The sequence below is a fragment of the Rhizophagus irregularis genome, chromosome 8 (genome assembly GCF_026210795.1).
Source record: "Rhizophagus irregularis chromosome 8, complete sequence".
Lineage (NCBI taxonomy): Eukaryota > Fungi > Glomeromycota > Glomeromycetes > Glomerales > Glomeraceae > Rhizophagus > Rhizophagus irregularis.
The window spans coordinates 4,172,577-4,194,060 of record NC_089436.1 but is presented as its reverse complement, the minus strand read 5'-3'; the positions used below and the strand labels follow the sequence as shown (position 1 = coordinate 4,194,060).

Below are 21,484 nucleotides of genomic sequence, written 5' to 3'. Positions count from 1 at the left end.
GTTTTGTTATGGTACGTTTTTTTGTTTTTTATATAAACCCTTAACAATTACTTTGATCTTCCTTTTTATCTTTCCTTTCTTTTGTCTTTTGTTATTTTGTTTTTTTTTTTTTATTTTAAAAAATTTTTCAGATTTTTTTTTCGTCACTCTCCTTTAAAAAAAATTTTTTTTTTCATCACTCCTTTAAAAAATTTGTTTTCATCACTCTCCTTTTAAAAAAAAATTTTTTTCGTCACTCCTTTAAAAAAATTTTTTTTTGACTTTATTCTTTTATTCCCCACTCACCACCCTTTCCTTTTTTTTTTAAAAAAAATTTTCTTTCTATTCTTTATAAAAAATTTTTATTTTTCTAACTTTGACATCCTCCCTTTTTTTTAAAAAAAATTTTTTTAACTCGTCACCCCTCTTTTTAAAGAAAAATATTTTTTTGATTTGTTCTTTTATTCACCACTCACTACCCTTCTTTTTTATTTATATTATCTCTTTTTTTTCATAGGCCAACAGGTTTTTTTTGAAAGTTTCTTTTTTCTTTTTTTTGTAAATTAGTTTGGGATTCCTTTTCTTTTTGTAGGATGGTACAGGATTTTTTTCTTTTTTAGGTCAGTTCAAATTTTCTTTTTTCTTTGTAAGTTTGGTTCAGATTCTGGATTTTTTTCTTGTAAGTTGTTTTGGTTTCTTTTCATCAGACGTTTTATGATTCTTTTCTTTTATGTAGGTCAGACATTTTGGAGTTCTTTTTCTTTTTTGTAGGAATACTGACCCTTGGTGACTTGGACGATTGCAGATACTATATGAGGGTGTTTTGGTTTCCGGTTAAGTTAAACATTCTCATGTTTCTTTTTTCTTTTTAGGTTTTTTGACTCTGAATGAATCTGAACATATTATAGATAATTTAGGTTGCAATAGGTGGTTTTGATAAGGAAGGGAATTTTAATAATGTATTTAATATATTTTTATTTGTTTAATTTTTAATTTATATTTAATTTAATAAAGTAGAATTAAATTTATGTAAATACAACTATAATAAACTGTAATATAATGGTAAATTCAGTAACAAAATCGTATAAATTTCATGATAAAATCAGTGATCAAATCATGTAAATTCCATACGAATCCCGTGTAAATTCCGTATCCAAACCATATTTTTAGTGATACGGAATTGTGCATTTTTCCGTATCCTTTCATGATACGTTATTTCTAAGGAAAAAAAATCGTATAAAAACTTTATAAAAAACGTATCCGATTTTTTTATAGGGCAAACAATTTCTTTAATTAATTAATTTATAAAATATTGTAAAAATATCAATTTTTTTTTGATTTTTATGAATTTGAAAATTAAACTATTTATCCAGGGAAAGAATGAGAAAAAAACAAATTTTTCGGTTTGAAAAAAAAAACTAAACCGAAAGAAGAAAGGGAGAAAATTTTTTTTCAGTTTGAAAAAAACGAAAAATTTAAAAATTAATAATCAAAAAAAAAAAAATTCCGATTAAGGTAAAATGAAATTGTATTAGTTGATTGGATTGGAATGTACACGGATAAATAGATCAGGTGGAGGCATGTCACGGGTTTTAATTATATGGCATGGATTTCAAGTTAATTATTATGAAGAGACTAATCCAAACGTCAGACAAATTTTTTTAGTTATATATTTTTTTCGAAAAATTTATTGATTTAATTACAAAATATCTATATAATTAGAATCAATCTCACAAAAAATTTTCACAAATTTATTAGTTGGAAATAATATTGAAAAAATTCTCACTAAAAAAAAATTTTCACACGAATTTATTAGTCAGAAACAATATCATTGACTAAAAAAAATCCCGTAGGACATAGAATAAACTATTTTTTGGGTTAAAAAAAAATCCAAAATTTTGATAAATTCCGATTAAAAAAAAATCCCCTAAAAAAAAATCCAATAAGAATAAAAAATTTTGGTTAAGTTAACCAAAAGAAACAATAGTGATAAAAAGAGGGATAAAAAAATTAATAAAAAAAAAGACTAAAAAGGTAGTTTCGAAAAAAATTATTATTATAGAAATGGTTCGTGGTAACTAAGAGAGCGGAAATAACCACAAATAAATGCATAAGAGAAATTATACTTTTTTTTGTTAGTATTAATCCATCAGAATAAAAAAAAATCCAGTTAAAATTTTAATTAACTGTAAATGTATTAGTATAAAGATTTGTTATCATAGTCAGTTAATTATGATATATTTATGATATGATAATTACGAAATAAATCGAACGGCTCGAACGCACACTTTTCAATGTTACACAATTCAAATTATTTAATTTAAATTGCTTTACTTATAACCTGAAATACTTATCTTACAGTTAACACTACAGATGGCCCCTAAATTGATTTTTAAAAAATATAATTTTGGTAAGAACTTCAGATTTGAAATATTTTTTTCATATAAAAAAACTAAAACAATTAACAATTAATAAAATAATTTCGGATGTAATTCAGATATGAGTAAATTAAGTTGTTTATTATTTCAGATTTTAGATTTTGGTGAGACACAGCTTTACTATAAAAATCAATTTCAGTGCCACCTATAGTTAAACTGACATTTGAAAGTTGAGATAAGCATAGGATTAGGGTAAGGATTAGGAAGGTTGGGTTTAGGCTGAAAGATTACCTTTAGAGTTTAGCGTTAATGCCGTGATGAATGAAATAACAACTTACTGTAAATTGTAGTTATATACTCATTGTTTGAATAAACACGCTACTGACTGTATCATTATTCATTAATAATGGGTAAGGATTTAAAATATTTATTTATATGTTTTATTCAATAAAAGAGCCTCGATATAACAAAATTTGATATACAGAAATCTAAAAATTATGTATCTCATTATTATGCTGAGAAGCTACCAATCAAATTCTAAACAATTTTACTAATTTATTCTTTTCCTTTATAAGATGTTAACATCTCATCTACACATTCTAACCCAGATTAAATCTTCTTTATAATCCAATTTATAGTCATAATCTTCAATTATACCTTTTGCTTTATAATATTTCATCATTTTTTTTATATTTTTAGAATTAGAAAAGAATTTTAATATCATAGGACGTCTACCTTCCCAAAGTTTAAAAAAGTCATCTAAAGATTCTGATATAATAATCATTATTGTAAATGTAAACTTGTATAAATTTATTGGTGAATATTCAGCTAATATTTCAAATAAATCACCCCAAAAATAATGTCCAGCTGCAATATATAATTCATTCAAATCTTGACAATTAATTAATATATTTTTAAATTCTAAAAGATCTTTATGTTCAAGCATCATTTTAAGATACTTTAGCTTTGGACAATTTTGATAAATAGCTTGAATAATAGTTTCATTATTCCAATATACTTTCTCAATACTTATTTCAATAAGATGTCCACTTGTATTTTCAATTATATTTATAACTGTATGAATTGAGAATCTGCTAACTTTGAGAATTTCCAAGTGAGGAAAAATTAGATTCTGATTCCATTTAAATTCCCAATTCATATAATGATTACTCATATCTAATACTTTTAAATTTACAAAAGATGAAAGAATTTTCGTATTAATATGTCTGGGTGTCTTTAAATATTCTATAGTACTTGAATGTTTAATCAAAGAATTTTCAATAGCATCATAATATGAATCATCACATGGATAATATATGGGATATTTACTATTAGGAAAAAAATGAATCTTTAATAATTTTTTTTGTTGTTTAATTAATTTTGTAAAACCATAATTATTATTCTCTAATTCCATAAAAAGTTCCAATTCTTTAATTGAATCACAAATTTCCATTAATCTAATTAAAGATTTATCATTTATAGAAGTATCACAACTAAGAAATTGAATTTCTGATAAACAATTTTTTGCTTCTGGTATAAGATTTAATTGATAATCAAATTTTTCAGGTATATAAAGGTGAGTAAATTTTGTTTTATCATTAATAAAAAGTTTAAGTATTTCATTCATAATAATAATTATTTTTGATTTATTTTCAATAATTTTATTTAAAATCATTTTGATCACACTTAAGTTTAAGTGTTTACAAAATGTGATATAATTAAATAAAATTTTGTTATATGATCTTGATCGAATGTTAATACCTTGACTTTTTAAGTAATTTTTTGATTCTTCTGATAAGTGTGTAACGATTGTATTTAATAATAATTTACCGTTTCTATCCTCTTTAAATTTCCAAGGATCTCTCCATAAATTTCTAATAATCATTTCACACCAAGTTTTATTAACTAGAAGACACGAAAAAAGTGTGTTTTTATCATGCAGTTCATCAAAAATCAAATAAAGAATATCTTTATTTAGCTTGGACATTTTTCTTTTTTTTTGAAAAAAAAATAGAGGGAGAAAAAAATTTTTTTTTTTCACAAAGGTTATGGGTCTGCGTTACTGCAATTAATAACAACGATCAAGCTATACAAGCTGTACGACTGTGCAACAAGAAAGAAATAGGGGTAGTAGTGAATTAAGTGAATTGTTTACGGGGTGTGGCACGATTATGCTTATATTTTGTTTATTTTGTTCATATTTGGCATGTTATGCATGCTATGATACTAAAATTGTTAATTTTCACATTATTTAGCATATCTTCATAAGCAACTTTTCACAAGTATAATATGCGAATTACTCCTTAGGTGACGCGCGTCAGGTGTCAATCAACACTCGACACGCGTCAATTATTAACTGACACAAATAAATAGGCAAATATTGAAATCTGAATATTTGCTAATACTGGCTGGCAAGCCTGGGACTATGGCTTTTTCAAACCTAATAAATAGGAGAATGATCCTACAAAACAATAAAATGAATATTTTTATTTTTTGATTTATGTAAATTATACAAAAAGGACAAAAATAATAAATATATGATCTAATTCACTAATTGGAAATTTTATATTGAAAATAATTTACCTCATGGTCAGAAAGGAATTTATTTAGATTCATTATTATGATTGGTATTACTTCATATTGAACAATCTCCTTTGGACATCGTTTTGTAAAGAAATTGTGTTTTTTTTTCTTGAGTTTCCGATATTTTCTTCGTTTATTGCGTATGTTCACAATTATTCTACAAGTTATTAGCTCAATAAAGCGAAATTAATTTTTTCCAATTTTTTCGAAGTGTTAAGAATCCTGCCACTTGAAGTCTTTATTTCCTAAATCGGTTAATGGAATATTATCTTATAAAGTAGTACGAACCATAAGGTATATATGCAAACTATATAAAATTTTTAACCCAAATTTTTACGAGTTTCACAGGTAAATTTCAATTAGTTCATTCACAATATTTTAGCAAACTATCTATTGATGATTTGGTCAATCAAATATAAATACTCGTTTTTTTTAAAAAAAAAAGTTATCTGTTAAGGAAAAAAAAAATGCTGCGGTTCAACGAAGATGTGCTTATCCTAATATTTGAAGTATTATAAATAATAAAAAATCTCTTTATTCATGTTTTTTAGTTATTAGAACTTGGTGTGTAACAGCGGTACCAAATTTATGATTAATATTATACGACTAGCAATATTTCAATTTTTGAATTGTACAGTATCATAAATTCGACGAAATTGAATCAGTAAAATTATTAATTTTCACATCTTTATTTCATTCGTTCACGGACTGATAATTAAATAATAACATTTCCAACTATATTATTTATATCAACGCTTGTTATTTTTATAGTAGAACTCACGCCAAGTACAAGCTACACGTACAAAATAAAACAAGTACGTAAAGTAGAATTTAAAAAACTTAAAAAACTGATACAAAGCTTACATAAGCGACCATCTACCAATATGAAAACGGAAAAAGTTCTTTCGTAATATAAATTCAAAATTATATGTGGATCTATGAGAATACCAAGAGCCTGAGCGTAAGAATTGCTAACGGTCCATCTCGAATCGTGTAGTTCATTTGTTGATATGAGCATTTGGATTTTGAGACCCTTTATTTTTTTTGTAACTTTACATACATAACAATAGTACAATTTTCTTTACGTAAACGTTGAAACATTATTGATATTTTGTACCTTTACAATAATTTATTAATTTTTAGTAATGATAAATAAATTTGCGTGAATTTTCATAATTTACAATCTAGGAAAATAATTTATGATATTTATAATACTTATATAGGCGAACGGGTAAGACACTTCAGAATAATGGCATTTTGAATTTCTTATTTTCAAGCAAGTTTTCAATTCTTTATTAGAAATTCAACAATTTATACAGATATTAAATATCGAGTAAAAATTTAAAATAAATCGTACAAATTTCTATAACTATAAAAAAGGTAATAAATAATCTAATAATATCGTACGATGGTTTAACGCCACATGACTTTCGTAGTAACTCCCCATATTAATATACTTAATAAAAAGTACAAGTTGAATTTCTTATAATACCTTCATCAATATATTTTTTAATAATTACTTTATGATCCTCAGTTATATCATAATCATAATTTTTACATAAATTAAAATGTCGTAAATTACGTTCTTTATAACTTTCAAAAAGTCGTATAAAACCATCAATAGAATATTTCCAAATTGCACTAATTGTTATATTAGTTAAAAATTTTGGAGAAAATTCAGCCAAAATATTCAATAATTCATCACCTAATATATTATCATTTAAATTAATAAAAGCGTATAAACTATCAAATTTTACTACTTCTAAATATTTACAATTTAATAATAATGATTTTACATAAATAAAATCTTTAGGTTCAATATAAGTACGTAAAGTTTTAATCTTTGGACAATTATTTGCAATTGATATAATTAACATTCCAGTATTTTTAACATTTCTATGAGTATTATAAATATCAAGATGTAAAAGATTTTCATTTGTTTTTTCAATTAATTTCGCCAATTCTTTAAAACTTAATAACCAATAAATACTAAGAAATTGAAGATTTGGAAATTCTGAAATTGCGAGACATCTTTGAAATTCTTTAATTTTTTTAATATCATCATCTTGTTCATCAACTTCATTAAAAAATATATAAATAGTTGTTAAATTAATTAATGATTTTAAGAATGAAGGTGGTATAATAATAATATTAGATAATTCTAATTTAAGAAGATTAACTTTTCTCGATAATGTATTACTTAATTTTTCATAAGTTCTTTCCCTAAATTTAATAGAATAAAGAAATATTTCTTTTAAATTTTTTTGTGCATCAATTAAAGAAATTAATCCTGTGGAATCTTTAGGATTTCTAACAGATAATTCATTTAAACTTTTACAATATTTTGCCATCTCTTGAAGTGAATTGGAATTTACATAATCAAGATTAATATTTAATTTATGTAATTGAGAAAAACAAGTTGAAGCTCCAGGAAATAATGGTAAAGGTTGAGAAGTTTTCCAATATAATTCTTTAATATTTTTACATTGAATAATAAATGATTTATAAATTTCTTGTTCTAAAAGATATCTTTTATCATGATTATTATTATTCTTTAATATCATACTTATAATACCATTTACGATATCATATTTTGGAAATTTACAAAAACTAATATAATTAAATAATGGAGGTTTTAAAAATTTTGTTAAAGGTAATTTTATATCATTATCATTTAAAATTTGTTTTGTTGATGATGATAATAAAGAAAGTATTGTATTATAAAAAATTGTTTTATCTTCTTCAATTTCTTCATAATAAAAAAAATTCTTCCATAAAATTGGTACTATTAAATGACACCATTCTTTATTAACCAATAAACATGAATGTAAGGATTTTTTATCTCGTAATTCATTAAAAATTATTACGAAACAATCTAAATTAAGTTTTTCCATTTTTTTTTCCCGTATTTCTTTTTAAAAAAAAAATTTGGTAAGGGAAAAAAATTAATAAAAAATCATGGAAAAATTTTGTTAATTTTTTTTGGTGTACAATCTTTTGTTATACAAAATTGGATAAGTATTTTCCGGCTGATTATTAGGATTAGTCATGTAAATTGATGTAGATCATTCACTAAACTAAACGAATATTTAATTTGGTACACTATAATTATTTTAGTTAATTAATTTGCGGCTTAGCAAAAATCTTATGAAAAAAAAAGTCAATTATTTAGATAAGCAATGTTTATTACTGCGCTCTGCGCCTATAATCGCTCATACAATAGAGTTATTAATTTTTTGTAAATTTATCATATTATATAAGAAAAGAAATTAGCAATAAGTCATATTTTGATGACTTCCAACAAAAGGGATCGTAAATCTTAAACTTAATTATTAATAATATAAGCCACACTTATGTCATGGCCAGTCTCAGTTTTTGGCGATTTGACTACTATACTTTATTTAATGTAAAAAGTACAGCGATGACGTTGACAAAGCACGCCTCTCACGACACGTTCAAACAATATTCGTGAACTGCTATTGTCACACCAATGAGAATTGGATATGGCGGCGAGCATAATTTGAATGGCAATTTGATTTGCCTAATAAAGGTTTAAATTTATTATAACTAAATTTTTTACATGTTTACGTTAATTTTTTTTTTCGCAATCCTCGAATCCCTTGATTGATTTTTATGCTATTATTTAAAAGAAATCTTTTTTTAACATCATTTTTAAGAAATCCAACTAATAGTAGTAAATATACCAATGATTGTAATATTTCCGAAATTTTAAAAGAAACAATGATATTAGAAGTAAAAAGCTAACCGTAAAAAGCGATAAGGATTTTTTAATAGAAGAAAGCGTGGTATATTAATTTTAAGATGAAAGTGAGTATGTCATTATTTGGTCAGGAATTTATACATACCATTCTTGAAAAATGGATTACCGATAGTGTTCTAGTGTTCTGATTAAATTCATCTGGGAATAAAAAATTTATTGATTACTTTTCGTGGCGTTTCCGCGTTTACACGCACATGAAAAATTTTAATCATTTTTACTTGGTATCATATTATGGCTGAAAATTATTATCAACTTATTTTTCATATACATCTTTTTTTAACCAAGTTTTGATAAATTTTAGTTAGGCGATGATGAATATTTTATTCAATCTTTTCTCTTTCGCGTGTTAAAATAACTCCACATACGTATAATCTTATCATAAAAATGGCGTTAATCGCTAAACTTCTTTATCTCTTGATGTAATTTATTATTTGGTGATGACAAAATATGATGAGATTACCAATATAATTTTACATATATATACACCCCAAAAATCTTCAAAAAATTAGTCTGAATTAATTTCAAAACGAAACCAAAACATCAAATATAATAAAAATTTAAAACAAACGCAAATATAATCCTAAACAAAAATACTTTCAGAGATGGAAAACCAAAATTTATATCCTGAATTGAGTTATGGTAATATTGGCAATCAAGGAGGATATGGTCCTTGTACCGAGCCCCAGGTTAAGAAAGGAGGAGAAAATCAAGCTTATAATACAAAACAGGAAGCGCCGACGGAAAAATTAACTGAGGCTACCGTTGGAGCGGTATCGGAAGGTGTAAATAAATTAACCGGTAATCAGGAAGTAAAAAATAGTGATGAACAAATGAAAGACGAACCAGCACAACCTGTCAAAGAAGAAATGAAGCAATAAATTTTATAAAAATAATAGTTGGGTTAGCGATTTTATATAAGTATAATAACACCACGTAATTTTTATTTCAATAGTATAGTTTTTACGTGAAAGTTTATGAATTTTTGGGATTTTAAGAAGATTTTTGTAGTTTATTTAGAATATGCTATACCAACTGATGTTCTAGTTTTAATAAAATTTTTAATAAATATTGATCGAAACGAAATTTTTTTAACTGTGCATATATTAATCAAAAGTGTGATATTACGGTAATTTCAACATGTCCAATTGTCCAACCCTAATTTCAGTGTGTAACTTAATTCAAGATCAATTAGTCATGTGGTTTGTGTATTCGATCGACAACACTATAGACGCGTTAAAATCGTTAAATCCACAGAATTATTATATTTATATTGATCGGTAAATAGTTTGATGAGATAATACGGATTATACGCGCAAAATTATGACAGTTTAATTTTTTTTCTTTTTGTTTTGGACAAATTATTATTGTACCGGGATCTAATCTTTTTTTTTTTGAAATTAATTAAAAAAAATAAAAGAACTTTTAAGACGCAAACCAAAAAAAAAAAAAGTCCTAATATATCCCAAAATGTCCGAGATAACTATATCGATATGTCATCGTTTCAAAAAAAATTATTATTGCATTCGAGTCCTGGTTACGATGTTAATATTTGCATTACTAACGAACGTGTAACACGAATTTTCTACAAAAATTATTTCAACAGGCGGTTCGATTGATTACATGAAACAAAGAACACACGCGCCTATGAGAGGTTTGACTGCAAGTTTAACCAATTTTTTTTTTTCATCGAAAAAATAATATTGAATTATATAAATAATGTGGTGTCATTGAGTCACTTGAGATTATGAAATGAGTTATAACTTGTCTAATATTATATTCTCCTATGGACTAATCAGTATTATTAAGTTGCGCTTGCTGCGGAAATACTTGCCAAGACACATGAAGATTGTCACTGTATGGCTATGACTCATGTTCTAATGTCTGTTGCTCACATGTATTACGACATATATTTACTTTCCTGCGGATGATTACTTAAGTCTGGTACGATACTAAAATTGTCGGATCATGTTTGACACATCAAAAATCATTTATTTCACCAATAATTTTATCAGTGAACAAGATAACATGAAACAATCAATATATTGATCAGGATCGAATCGCTTATTATAACTTATTAGACTTACGTCTTGCTGTATATTCGTTTTATACTTTGTGCTTGAATTTTTATTTCAGTTGTATTTTCACTTAGTTTCCCTTTTTTGTCGATTCAACTTCATCATTTGATCCTTTATCTTTCTTATTATTTTGATTTGTTTCATTTTTGATCCTTGTTTAATTTAATAATCCTTTTATTTGCATTTTCGTTCAGTTTTTCCATTATTTTTCAGGATAATTTGCAAAAAAAATATTTCAAGCGATTTAGTATAATTTTTCGTTTTATAATTCGATAATTAAAATATTTTAAAATATTTTTGTATAAATAACAAAATTATTTTTCGTTTATAATAAAACCAATGATAAATTTATTCAATAATTGATAATTTAATTTGACATTACATTATATACTGTATGTTTAAATCCTTTACGCCAAAAATAAAGTTACTATTAATATTATGGATAGTTTAAAAATAACATTAATTTACATAAATAAACAATCAATAGATAATCAATTTATAATTTATTTTTATTAACGCTAAACCAAAATATTACATACAAAACCCTTAAATAATAGCTAGTAATATAAAAGAAATAATTAATAATATAATTTTAATTAAACTAAATTCTTTGATTCTCATAAAAAAAAATCATTCAGTATTATTTTCTTCATCTTGATCACTTTCGTTAAGATCTACAAAATAAGTTAATAAGTATTAGCGAAATAAAGGATTAAAGAATAAATATCTTTACCTAATTCGTCTAATTGACAATCAAAACATTCTGAACCTATAAATTAATTAACATAATATTAAAACAATATAAAGATTTATTTATTAACTATATTTGTTACAAATAATTACTTACGTAATGATGATGTTTTAGTAGCATCTATTAAAAAATAAAGTTATTAGTAATGTAAACTTTTTTTTGGTTACCAAAGTAAAGTTAGATTAAATTACCTGAATTTACTGGTTCAGGAAGATTTTTGAAATTTAAAAGTCTACTAGTATAGATTGCTTGTGGATGTGTTTGAATGTTGCTAGATCTTTTTTCACTTGTTCTGTTTAATTTGATCTTATCGTTATATTCCTTTCTCTGAGAGGAATCTTCATAAAAAAAATTAACCTCAAGTTCTTGATACAATTCCTTAGCAGTTGGTCTATTTTCTGCTTTAGCATCCCAACATTTAGTAATCAAATCTGCATGTAATTTTGGTGTATATTTAAAAATATTTGGTCTAAGTCCTTTACATATTTTAATAGATAAAGCATGATTATGAGGAATATTATTATAAGGAGTTTCTTCAGATATAAATTCATTCATCATTATTCCAAATGAATAAATATCAGATGCTTTTGTATATTGATATCCACGTAAAACTTCTGGTGCCATATAAGGTAATACTCCATAAATTCCTTCTTGTTTAACTGATTGCTTTTCATTATTTGCTGGTTGGCACATTCCTAAATCACTTATAAGTGTAAAAGTACCAAGTAATATATTCCCTGAATGAAAATCTTTATGAACTTTTCCAGAATTATGAATGTCTAGAAGTCCTCTTGCAATTTCTTGTAATTCATTAATTTTTGAATAATAATCTGATTCATTATTGAGATAGTAATTTCTCAAATTTCCATCTTCACAATATTCTAAAACCATCATATAATCTTTGGTATTTGGATCTTGAGTTATTCCATAACATTGAATAACATTATAAAGATAAATCTGAAGATGAGTTTTAATCTAATGAAAATATTGAAAGTGGAAAATTTTAATAATATAAGTACTAATACATAAATAAAAATAAAAGTAAGTAGATTACATTTCTTATTTTAATTACCTCATTTAAAAATTCTGTACTTATACAAGATGAATTATCCAAACTTTTTAATGCAACTTTTTTGCTATACCTTACCCATTCTTGATTTTCAATATTCCAATATGTAATACATCCTTCAGGCCATTCTGCTGAATAGATTTTACCAAATCCACCTCTGGTAATATAAGTAATATTTTTAAAATTTTCAAAAGGTATCCATTCAAGATATTTCATATAATGCACAGCATTAAGTTGTGATTGCTGTATAAATTCATCAATATCTTTATTTCCACTAGTCCAATTTTTAAAGTTATCCTTAAATCTTTTAGCATTACAAGGTTGACACCATTTTAGTCCTGTGCCAGGTTCATTACATTCTCCACATATTCCATATGCTTGTTTTCTTTTTTTTAAATCTTCCATATAAACTATTTTATCATCTATCTCTTCTGCTGATTCAGTAGTTGAACCAATAGTAGAAATTGTAACATGTAACTTTTAAATAAATGATTTAAAAAAACATTATTATTCAAATTAAAAATTCAATAATGTTATATTATTAAGTGACAAAATGAATTGTTTTACCTGATATTTATCATTATCAACACTTTTTTTCCATAAATTTCTTTTATTTTTTTTAGGATTCATTTTTGATATTTTCATACCCATACTAAATTAATTTGGATTGTGTATATGTAGATTACAATTTACTTAGTAAATTCAAAGATAAACGTTAACAATATAATAAAATGAAACGTAAAAAAAAAATTTTTTTTTAAAATTACGGAGTTCGGATAAATTTATTCAACAAATAAGCCTTTGTGCAACATGTGTAACATCCAAAATTTTGAATACAAAAATTCTACATATAGTATTAATCTGATTAAAACACACCCCAGCCAAATGATCGGCATAGTTTCTAAGCTAAGTGGGCGTGCACTACATCCTAGCTTATAAACTGCCCATGGGCCAGATTAGCCCACGAGATCTGATTGGTCCAAACAACTTACCAACATTTAATTACAAATAAGGCAATTTTATAACTTTTGACCGGATATTTACTTATAAACTCATGGTCAAGGATTGCATTAATGTACATTTTGTACCACCTTGTAACTATAAAAAAGGCAAAATTTTTTTCAAGGTTACACATTAATTTGGCCGGAATTAAGATAATTTCGCCCAGCAAAATTTGGCCGGAATTATAAAACGGACATTTATGTCCGTTTGCAAATTTGGCCAGAATTATAAAAACGGATATAAATTTGGCCGGAATTATAAAAACGGACATTTATGTCCGTTTTTGTAAATTTGGCCAGCATTATGAATGTAAATATTTTAACTAATTATTCAGTAATCATAAATAAATAAATTATATTTTGTTGTCTTTGTCTCATCAAAATATGCTAAATAGTGGAATTTCTATTATCAATAAATAAAAGTTATTAGCATTTATAAATATTTAAAAATATAAAAAATTATTTCAAGAAAATGTTAATATTTTATTATTTATTTATTAATCCTAAAGGTATAAAACTGCTACCATTTAAAATATCTCAAAAAAACAATCCAACAAGCTATATATATTTTATCTTTCTATTTGTAATTACTTGATTTCAAGCTAAAGCAGTTTAGCTTTCAGCAATTTAATGTAAATATTTAATCAGATAATAGACATTTGTTTTTTTTTAAATCAGAATACTAGATATTGTTTTATTATTTATTTAATATATAAAAGTTATATGAACATTGTGTTTTATAAATATTATACGAAAATTTTATAAAGAAAATTTACAAAAATTTATAATTGATATAATTAATTAATAATTTAATTTATTATTCTAATTGTTATAAAATAATACATCACATGCTATTTATAGAAGTTTACTTTAATATAATATATATATATTACATTAAGAATATATAAATAAATTATTTAATTATCCAATTCATTATATACTATCTTTGTAGATAATAAATATACTATTTATTTAATGTTATTTGGCATTTAAAAAATTGGTTTATTGAAAAAATATTGACTTTTGGTTTTTTTATTTTTAAAATTGCCAAAAAATTAGATCTTTCAATTATTAGTATATTAAATATATGTGGAAGTTACATATATAAATATACCTATCTAGTATTTAGTAGTAAATTAAATATATGTGAAAGTTACATAAACATATTGGTATTTAATGTAATTTGGTATTTAAAATTATTTTATTAATTAAAATATTTTTTTTATTATTAGATACAAATTATTTTAAAAATTGTCAAAAAATTAGATTTTTTAATTATTAGTACATTATATATGCAATTTAGCAATTGAAAAATTATTTTATTAATAGGCCATTGATTTTATTTTAGTTTTATTCTTTTTTTTAATTAGATATAATTTATTTTAAATATTATTAGAAAATTAAATGATTTGATTCTTTTAATTATTAGTATATTATTATATCTATAGAAGTTGAATAAACATATCTATTTAATGGAATTTAATATTTAAATTATTTTATTAATATAAAACTTAATTTTTGTTTTGTTTTTATTTACAGTATTTTTTTCTTTTTTTCTTTTTATTTATTTTTTATTAGATACAAATTATTTTAAATATTGTTAGAAATTGGATCAACAAAATCATTCATTAAAAAAAATTTGGATTTGCGAAATGTACTGATAAACATTTACTGCAATATTTGCAAATCCAAATTTTTTTAATAAATGATTTTGTTGATCCTATTTCTAACAATATTTAAAATAATTTGTATCTAATAAAAAAAATAAAAATAAAAAAATAAAAAAATACTGTAAATAAAAAACAAAACAAAAATTAAGTTTTATATTAATAAAATAATTTTAAATATTAAATTCCATTATTAAATAGGTATGTTTATCTAACTTCCATAAATATATAACCATTTTTTTTGAAATTAATCTTCTTAGATTCCATGTACTAATAATTAAGAATCAAATCCTTTAATTTTCTATCAAATTTTAAATAATTTAGATCAAATAAAAAAATAAAATAAAATTAAAATAAAATCAATGTTAATTGCTAAATTACATTAAATAGATTAAATAAGTATGTTTATTTAACTTCTATAAATATATAATATATTAATAATTAAAAGAGCCAAATAAATCATTTAATTTTCTATTAATTTTAAATAATTTGGATCAATAAAAAAATAAATAAAATTAAAATAAAATGTTAATTGCTAAATTACATTAAATAGATTAATAAATAAGTATATTTATTTAACTTCCATAAATATGTAATGTATTAATAATTAAAAGAGCCAAATCATTTAATTTTCTATTAATTTTTGAAATAATTTAGATCAAAATCATCAAATAAAAAAAAATTAATAAAATCAAAATTAATCAATGTTAATTGCTAAATTACATTAAATAAGTATGTTTATTTAACTTCCATAAATATGTAATGTATTAATAATTGAAGGATTTAAATTTCTGACAATTTTTAGATCTAATAGTAAAAAAGTAAATAAAAAACAAAAAAATTAATGTTTTATTTAATAGCATAATTTTTAAATAATAATTAAAAGATTTAATTTTCTGCATTTTTGAAATAATTTGTATTTAATAGTGAAAAATAAAAACAAAAAATCATTTTTTAAATGTTAAATAACTTAAATTTACAATAAAAAAATTTTTTTTTGGTTAAAATATACCAAATTGCTAAAAGTTAAATTGCATTAACTTGTCATCAAGTAATTGTAAAAAAATAATACACAGCTTGTTGGATTGTATTGAGATGTATTAAATGGTAGGAGTTTTATACCTTTAGGATTAATAAATAATAAGATATTTACATTGTTTGAAAAGAATTTTTTTGAATTCTTAAATATTTCCAAATGCCAATAACTTTCCATCTATTGATGATAGAAACCACAATTTAACAATTTAACATGTCTTGATGAGACAAAGCTAACAAGTTATAATTTATTTTTTCTATGATTACTGGATTATGATAAATTGATGCAATTTATAATATTTGCATTTATAATGCTGACCAAATTTACAAAAATGGACATTAATGTCCGTTTTTATAATTCCGGCCAAATTATGTCCATTTTTATAATTCTGGCCAAATTTGCAAATGGACATTTATGTCCGTTTTATAATTCCGGCCAAATTTTGCTGGGCGAAATTATCTTAATTCTGGCCAAATTAATGTGTAACCTTGAAAATTTTTTTGCCTTTTTTATAGTTACAAGGTGGTACAAAATGTACATTAATGCAATCCTTAACCATGAGTTTATAAGTAAATATCCGGTCAAAAGTTATAAAATTGCCTTATTTGTAATTAAATGTTGGTAAGTTGTTTGGACCAATCAGATCTCGTGGGCTAATCTGGCCCATGGGCAGTTTATAAGCTAGGATGTAGTGCACGCCCACTTAGCTTAGAAACTATGTCGATCATTTGGCTGGGGTGTTAAAACAATAAAAAGATATTATTGGGCGTTTTTTATAAAACTAGTAACAATTTTGTTGATCATTTGTTGATCATTTATTTTTAAATTTATTATAAATTTTGTCACGAGATTTTCTATGGAAATCATTTCTCAATTTGTTATTAAAACACCTGCTGAATTGCCTCGAAATTGAAAATCATTTCTCTTTTTATAAAAAAATTTCCTTTTTGGTAAAAAACTCTCAAATTAATCTTATATAACTTTATGTAAATGACAATGACAATGTCAATGTCAGTGACAATGACAATGACAATGACAATGTCAATGTCAATGTCAATGTCAATGTCAATGACAATGACAATGACAATGAAAAAAACTTCTAATGCCAACTTTTCGCAAAAACTCTTCCTGTGCCACTGAAAATACCTGTTAAATTGAGACATCATTCAATATTTGCATGTTTTCATTTGTTTGCTGATCAATTTCGCTATTATAATATTATTTACTGTTGTAGCATTTTCGCTATAATTTAAAAAATTTTTAAATAATTTTAACAAAAAACATTTTATTGTTAATTAATAAATTATAGTTTTTCAATTTAATTTTTAAAATGTTAATTTTAAAATAATACATGTATTATGACAATTTCTCTCTATAAAAAAAATAAAAAAAAATAAAATAAATAATAAGTAGAGGTTAGAACCATCCAAAAAAACCTTACTGGGTAGTAAATTTATATGTATTTATTTATCCATTCCTAGGAGATTTTGCAGTGAAAATTAACTATTGATTATACTATAATAAACAGATTTGAAAATTTGAGTAATTCAGAAAGATTTGCATTTTTCAAATTAGAAAAACTTTTAATTTATTCATAATTTTAATATTATTTTACAATTGTAATAGCAGGAGATATAATTTGGCCTATCGGTCATATATGTAATACGTATTACCAATTTAAATATAGGATTTCCGATTTTAATATTGCAACATGTGATCATGTATTACGGTTATTAACAAAGAATTTTTTTATTTTTTCAGCTGATTATTTTTTTGTCTTTTCATTTACAAAAACCTAATAAAATAGAAGTAAAATTTTATTTTTTTTCCTTAAATATAAACACAAACATATTTAAATTAAATAACTCAGAATTTAAATATAAACAAATATTATAGTTTGTTTACACATATTTCAAATTATGGTTTGAGCATTTTGGTCAAAGTAAATCTTGCTCTTTAATTAAAAGTAGTTCAGCAAGTTTGAAGCTGTTAAGATATTAATCTACATGAAAGCACAGTTAATATTTTTGGAGTTATTTACATTTTTACATGATAGTACTAAGTTACAAATTTATTTTACCTTCAGAGCGTATTTTGGGCAGTTTAGTCAAAGTAAATCGACTTCTTATATTAATTGAATATTGTTCAGCAGGTGATAATCTACTTGGATATTAATTTTCAAGAAGGTACAGTTAATACTGGATGAGTTATTCACGTTTGTCACAACGGTACTCATTCACGAATTTTATTTTTTCCGTTTTGTCACTTCAGAGCGTATTTTGAGCACTTTAGTCAATGTAAATCGACTTCTTATATTAATTGAAAGTTGTTCAGCGGGTCATAATCTACCTGGATATTAATTTTCATGAAGGTACAGTTAATACTTGAAGGGTTATTCACGTTTTTCACAACGGTACTCATTCACGAATTTTATTTTTTCTGTTTTGTCACTTCAGAGCGTATTTTAGGCACTTTAGTCAAAGTAAATCAACTTATTATATTAATTGAAAGTTGTTCAGCGAGTTATAATCTGTTTGAATATTAGTTTTCATGAAGGTACAGTTAATACTTGAAGGGTTATTCACGTTTTTCACAACGATACTCATTCACGAATTTTATTTTTTCCGTTTTGTCACTTCAGAGCGTATTTTGAGCATTTTAGTCAAAGTAAATTGACTTCTTATATTAATTGAAAGTTTTTCAGTGGGTCATAATCTGCTTGGATATTAATTTTCATGAAGGTACAGTTAATACTTGAAGGGTTATTCACGTTTTTCACAACGGTACTCATTCATGAATTTTATTTTTTCTGTTTTGTCACTTCAGAACGTATTTTGAACATTTTGGTCAAAGGAAATCGACTTCTTTTATTAATTAAAAGTTGTTTAGCAGTCAAAATCCAATTTTCATGAAAATGCAGTGGAGTAATTTATATTTTTTATGATCATACTATACTGAATTGCAAATAAATTTACATTCTTTAATGTATTTTTAAAATTTAAATTTTTATTTAATATTACTTAATAAAGCATTATTATTTAAAATTAAATTTAATATTACAATATAAATTTTTCTTTATTTTTTACCATACAAAAAAATTGTATATGGATTATGGAATCTACATTTTTATATTGGTAATACACTAACGATCTATGAAATCGGCTGTAAAAGTCACAAATTGGACAGATGTAGCCAAAAACTGGCTATCTGATTTTTTGCCAATTTTTACTTATTCTGATTCTTTTTTTAACGCGTTTATTTATTAAGTTCATAAATGATTACATAATTAACATACTTATTCTGATAATAGGCAGTATATATAAAGTAAATTGCATGTATACAAAAGGTTAACAATAAATGTGAATAAATGAAACTTAATAAATAAATGCAATGTATAAAACATTATAAATTAATGAAATATATTAGTATTAAAAAACAGATGCTATTCTATTATTTGAATTTAATAATAAATATATGAATTTAATTAAGTACTTTAAAATGTGGAATATTAAAAAATATGGAGATTTTATTTTTTTATAAGCATACAGTATGAATATACAGTATAAAAAAAAGATATATCATTTTATTGTTTCAAAATATAAATGGATTAATGGAGTTTTTTTCTTTATATAAATCATGTTAAAATCACATCGCAAAATATCTTTTACAAAATAAATATAATTTCGTCCATATTATGTTTCTATATTTTCATATCAATTTTTATTATTTTTTTTTTTGCCACTATTTTATTAATAGAAAATTTAAAAACAAATTTTTATAGTGATAAAAAAATTATTAAAAACACTAAATAAATAAAAGAATTACAATGATGGAAAAAAAATTGGCTTTGACTGAAAAAGGAATAATATTCATTTAAAAAAAATTTGTAATTACAAAAACTGAAAATAACTGGATAGCTGCATCATTCATTCCAAGAGGATGGGAATAGAAAAATTATTATTAATACAAACTAAGTTTTTTTGTAAAAAAAGTGATTAAAATTTCATTAACCGGAAAATTATATTAGCAATAAAGAATTGTGTATAATATGACCCGACCGCCAATCAAATAACATGGACAGATCATGTTACATACAGATGGTGGCCTAAATGATCCGGCCACTTTTCAAAATTAGAAAATTTTTATATGTTTTATAAAATGAAAATAAAAATTTAACATGTTCATTACGCCTTCCTTTATTGAATTTTACAAAAATTTAATAATTAATTCTATATCCATTCGCGAAAATAACAGCATTGACCCTCTGAGGCATACTATCAATTAATTTTCGATAATATTCAGGAGGGAGATCATCCCATGCAACCTTGACGTATACTTAACATTATCATCATATCTAATATTTTATTAAAATCAATACAAACTATTATATTTATATTTATCTTTATATTATTACCATTTAACATGTTACAGGATTAATTCATTTTGATCATTAAATATAATATTTCTTTAATAAAACTAATAAACTCAAAATAAACCATAAAATTTATTATTTGATAAATATACAAAATACAAATCAACTTTTTAATATAAACCCTATTATATTACTTAAAATATATATAAATAATTACTGAATAATGCAATAATTATATTATAACTCACTAACAATACCAAATTACCCTAGTTGATAAAAATAAAAATACTTTGTTACGCTATTGATCGGCATAAAAGAAAAAAAGGAAATTTTCAATAAACAATCGGATTGAATGAAACCAAATAAAAATAATTTTCAGCCTAATAACTAGGTTGTAACTTGTTGCGTTGCCAACAGGATTAATGTAGTTTAAATCAAATATAACAAATCAATATTTAGGTAAATTAGATATATTAATGTTAATTATAAATAAATAAATACAATGAAAAAATGAATAATAAAAAAAATAAATAAATTGAGAAGTAAATAAAAATTGAATATAAAAAAAAAATTCAACTTTAAGAAACTGAAAAATAAAATATTTTTTAAAAAAATTGAAACCAATTAAAATCATCTTTTTTTTAGTTTGAAAAAAAATCCGAAAAAAAAATTTTTAAAAATTTCGGTCTATAAGAACTAGAAAAAAGTATTTGAAAAATAATAAAATTTCCGGTTATAAGAACTGAAAAAGTATTAATTTCCCAGTAATTCAAGTCAATATAAAAAAAATCG

General features: G+C 23.4%; 4 protein-coding genes across 4 annotated transcripts; 1 reads left to right on the top strand and 3 right to left on the bottom strand.

Moving 5' to 3' along the window:
- Positions 1-2,943: 2,943 nt before the first annotated feature.
- On the bottom strand, positions 2,944-3,984 carry OCT59_028803 (uncharacterized protein; the record flags this gene model as incomplete). Its single annotated transcript, XM_025332935.2, has 1 exon — positions 2,944-3,984. The coding sequence occupies one exon, from the start codon at positions 3,982-3,984 to the stop codon at positions 2,944-2,946; it is 1,041 nt and encodes a 346-aa protein (XP_025165104.2).
- A 2,220-nt stretch (positions 3,985-6,204) lies between these two features.
- OCT59_028802 (uncharacterized protein) lies at positions 6,205-7,888 on the bottom strand. Its single transcript, XM_025328801.2, has one exon. The coding sequence runs from the start codon at positions 7,832-7,834 to the stop codon at positions 6,398-6,400; it is 1,437 nt and encodes a 478-aa protein (XP_025165103.1). The 5' UTR covers positions 7,835-7,888; the 3' UTR covers positions 6,205-6,397.
- Positions 7,889-9,257: 1,369 nt separating this feature from the next.
- On the top strand, positions 9,258-9,820 carry OCT59_028801 (uncharacterized protein). The gene has a single exon (XM_066147568.1). It carries the CDS (start codon positions 9,324-9,326, stop codon positions 9,597-9,599), a length of 276 nt encoding a protein of 91 aa, XP_065994266.1. The 5' UTR covers positions 9,258-9,323; the 3' UTR covers positions 9,600-9,820.
- Positions 9,821-11,426: 1,606 nt separating this feature from the next.
- On the bottom strand, positions 11,427-13,356 carry OCT59_028800 (uncharacterized protein; the record flags this gene model as incomplete). Its single annotated transcript, XM_066147567.1, has 6 exons — positions 13,184-13,356; positions 12,695-13,093; positions 11,739-12,522; positions 11,644-11,667; positions 11,530-11,565; positions 11,427-11,470 (listed from the first exon to the last, which is right to left on the bottom strand). The coding sequence occupies exons 1-6, from the start codon at positions 13,265-13,267 to the stop codon at positions 11,427-11,429; spliced, it is 1,371 nt and encodes a 456-aa protein (XP_065994265.1). The 5' UTR covers positions 13,268-13,356.
- Between the last annotated feature and the right edge of the window lie 8,128 nt (positions 13,357-21,484).

What these genes read in the sequence shown, in the direction of transcription:
- OCT59_028801 (XM_066147568.1), top strand. Translation starts at nt 9,324, where the DNA reads ATGGAAAACCAAAATTTATATCCTGAATTGAGTTATGGTAATATTGGC.
- OCT59_028802 (XM_025328801.2), bottom strand. Translation starts at nt 7,834, where the DNA reads ATGGAAAAACTTAATTTAGATTGTTTCGTAATAATTTTTAATGAATTA.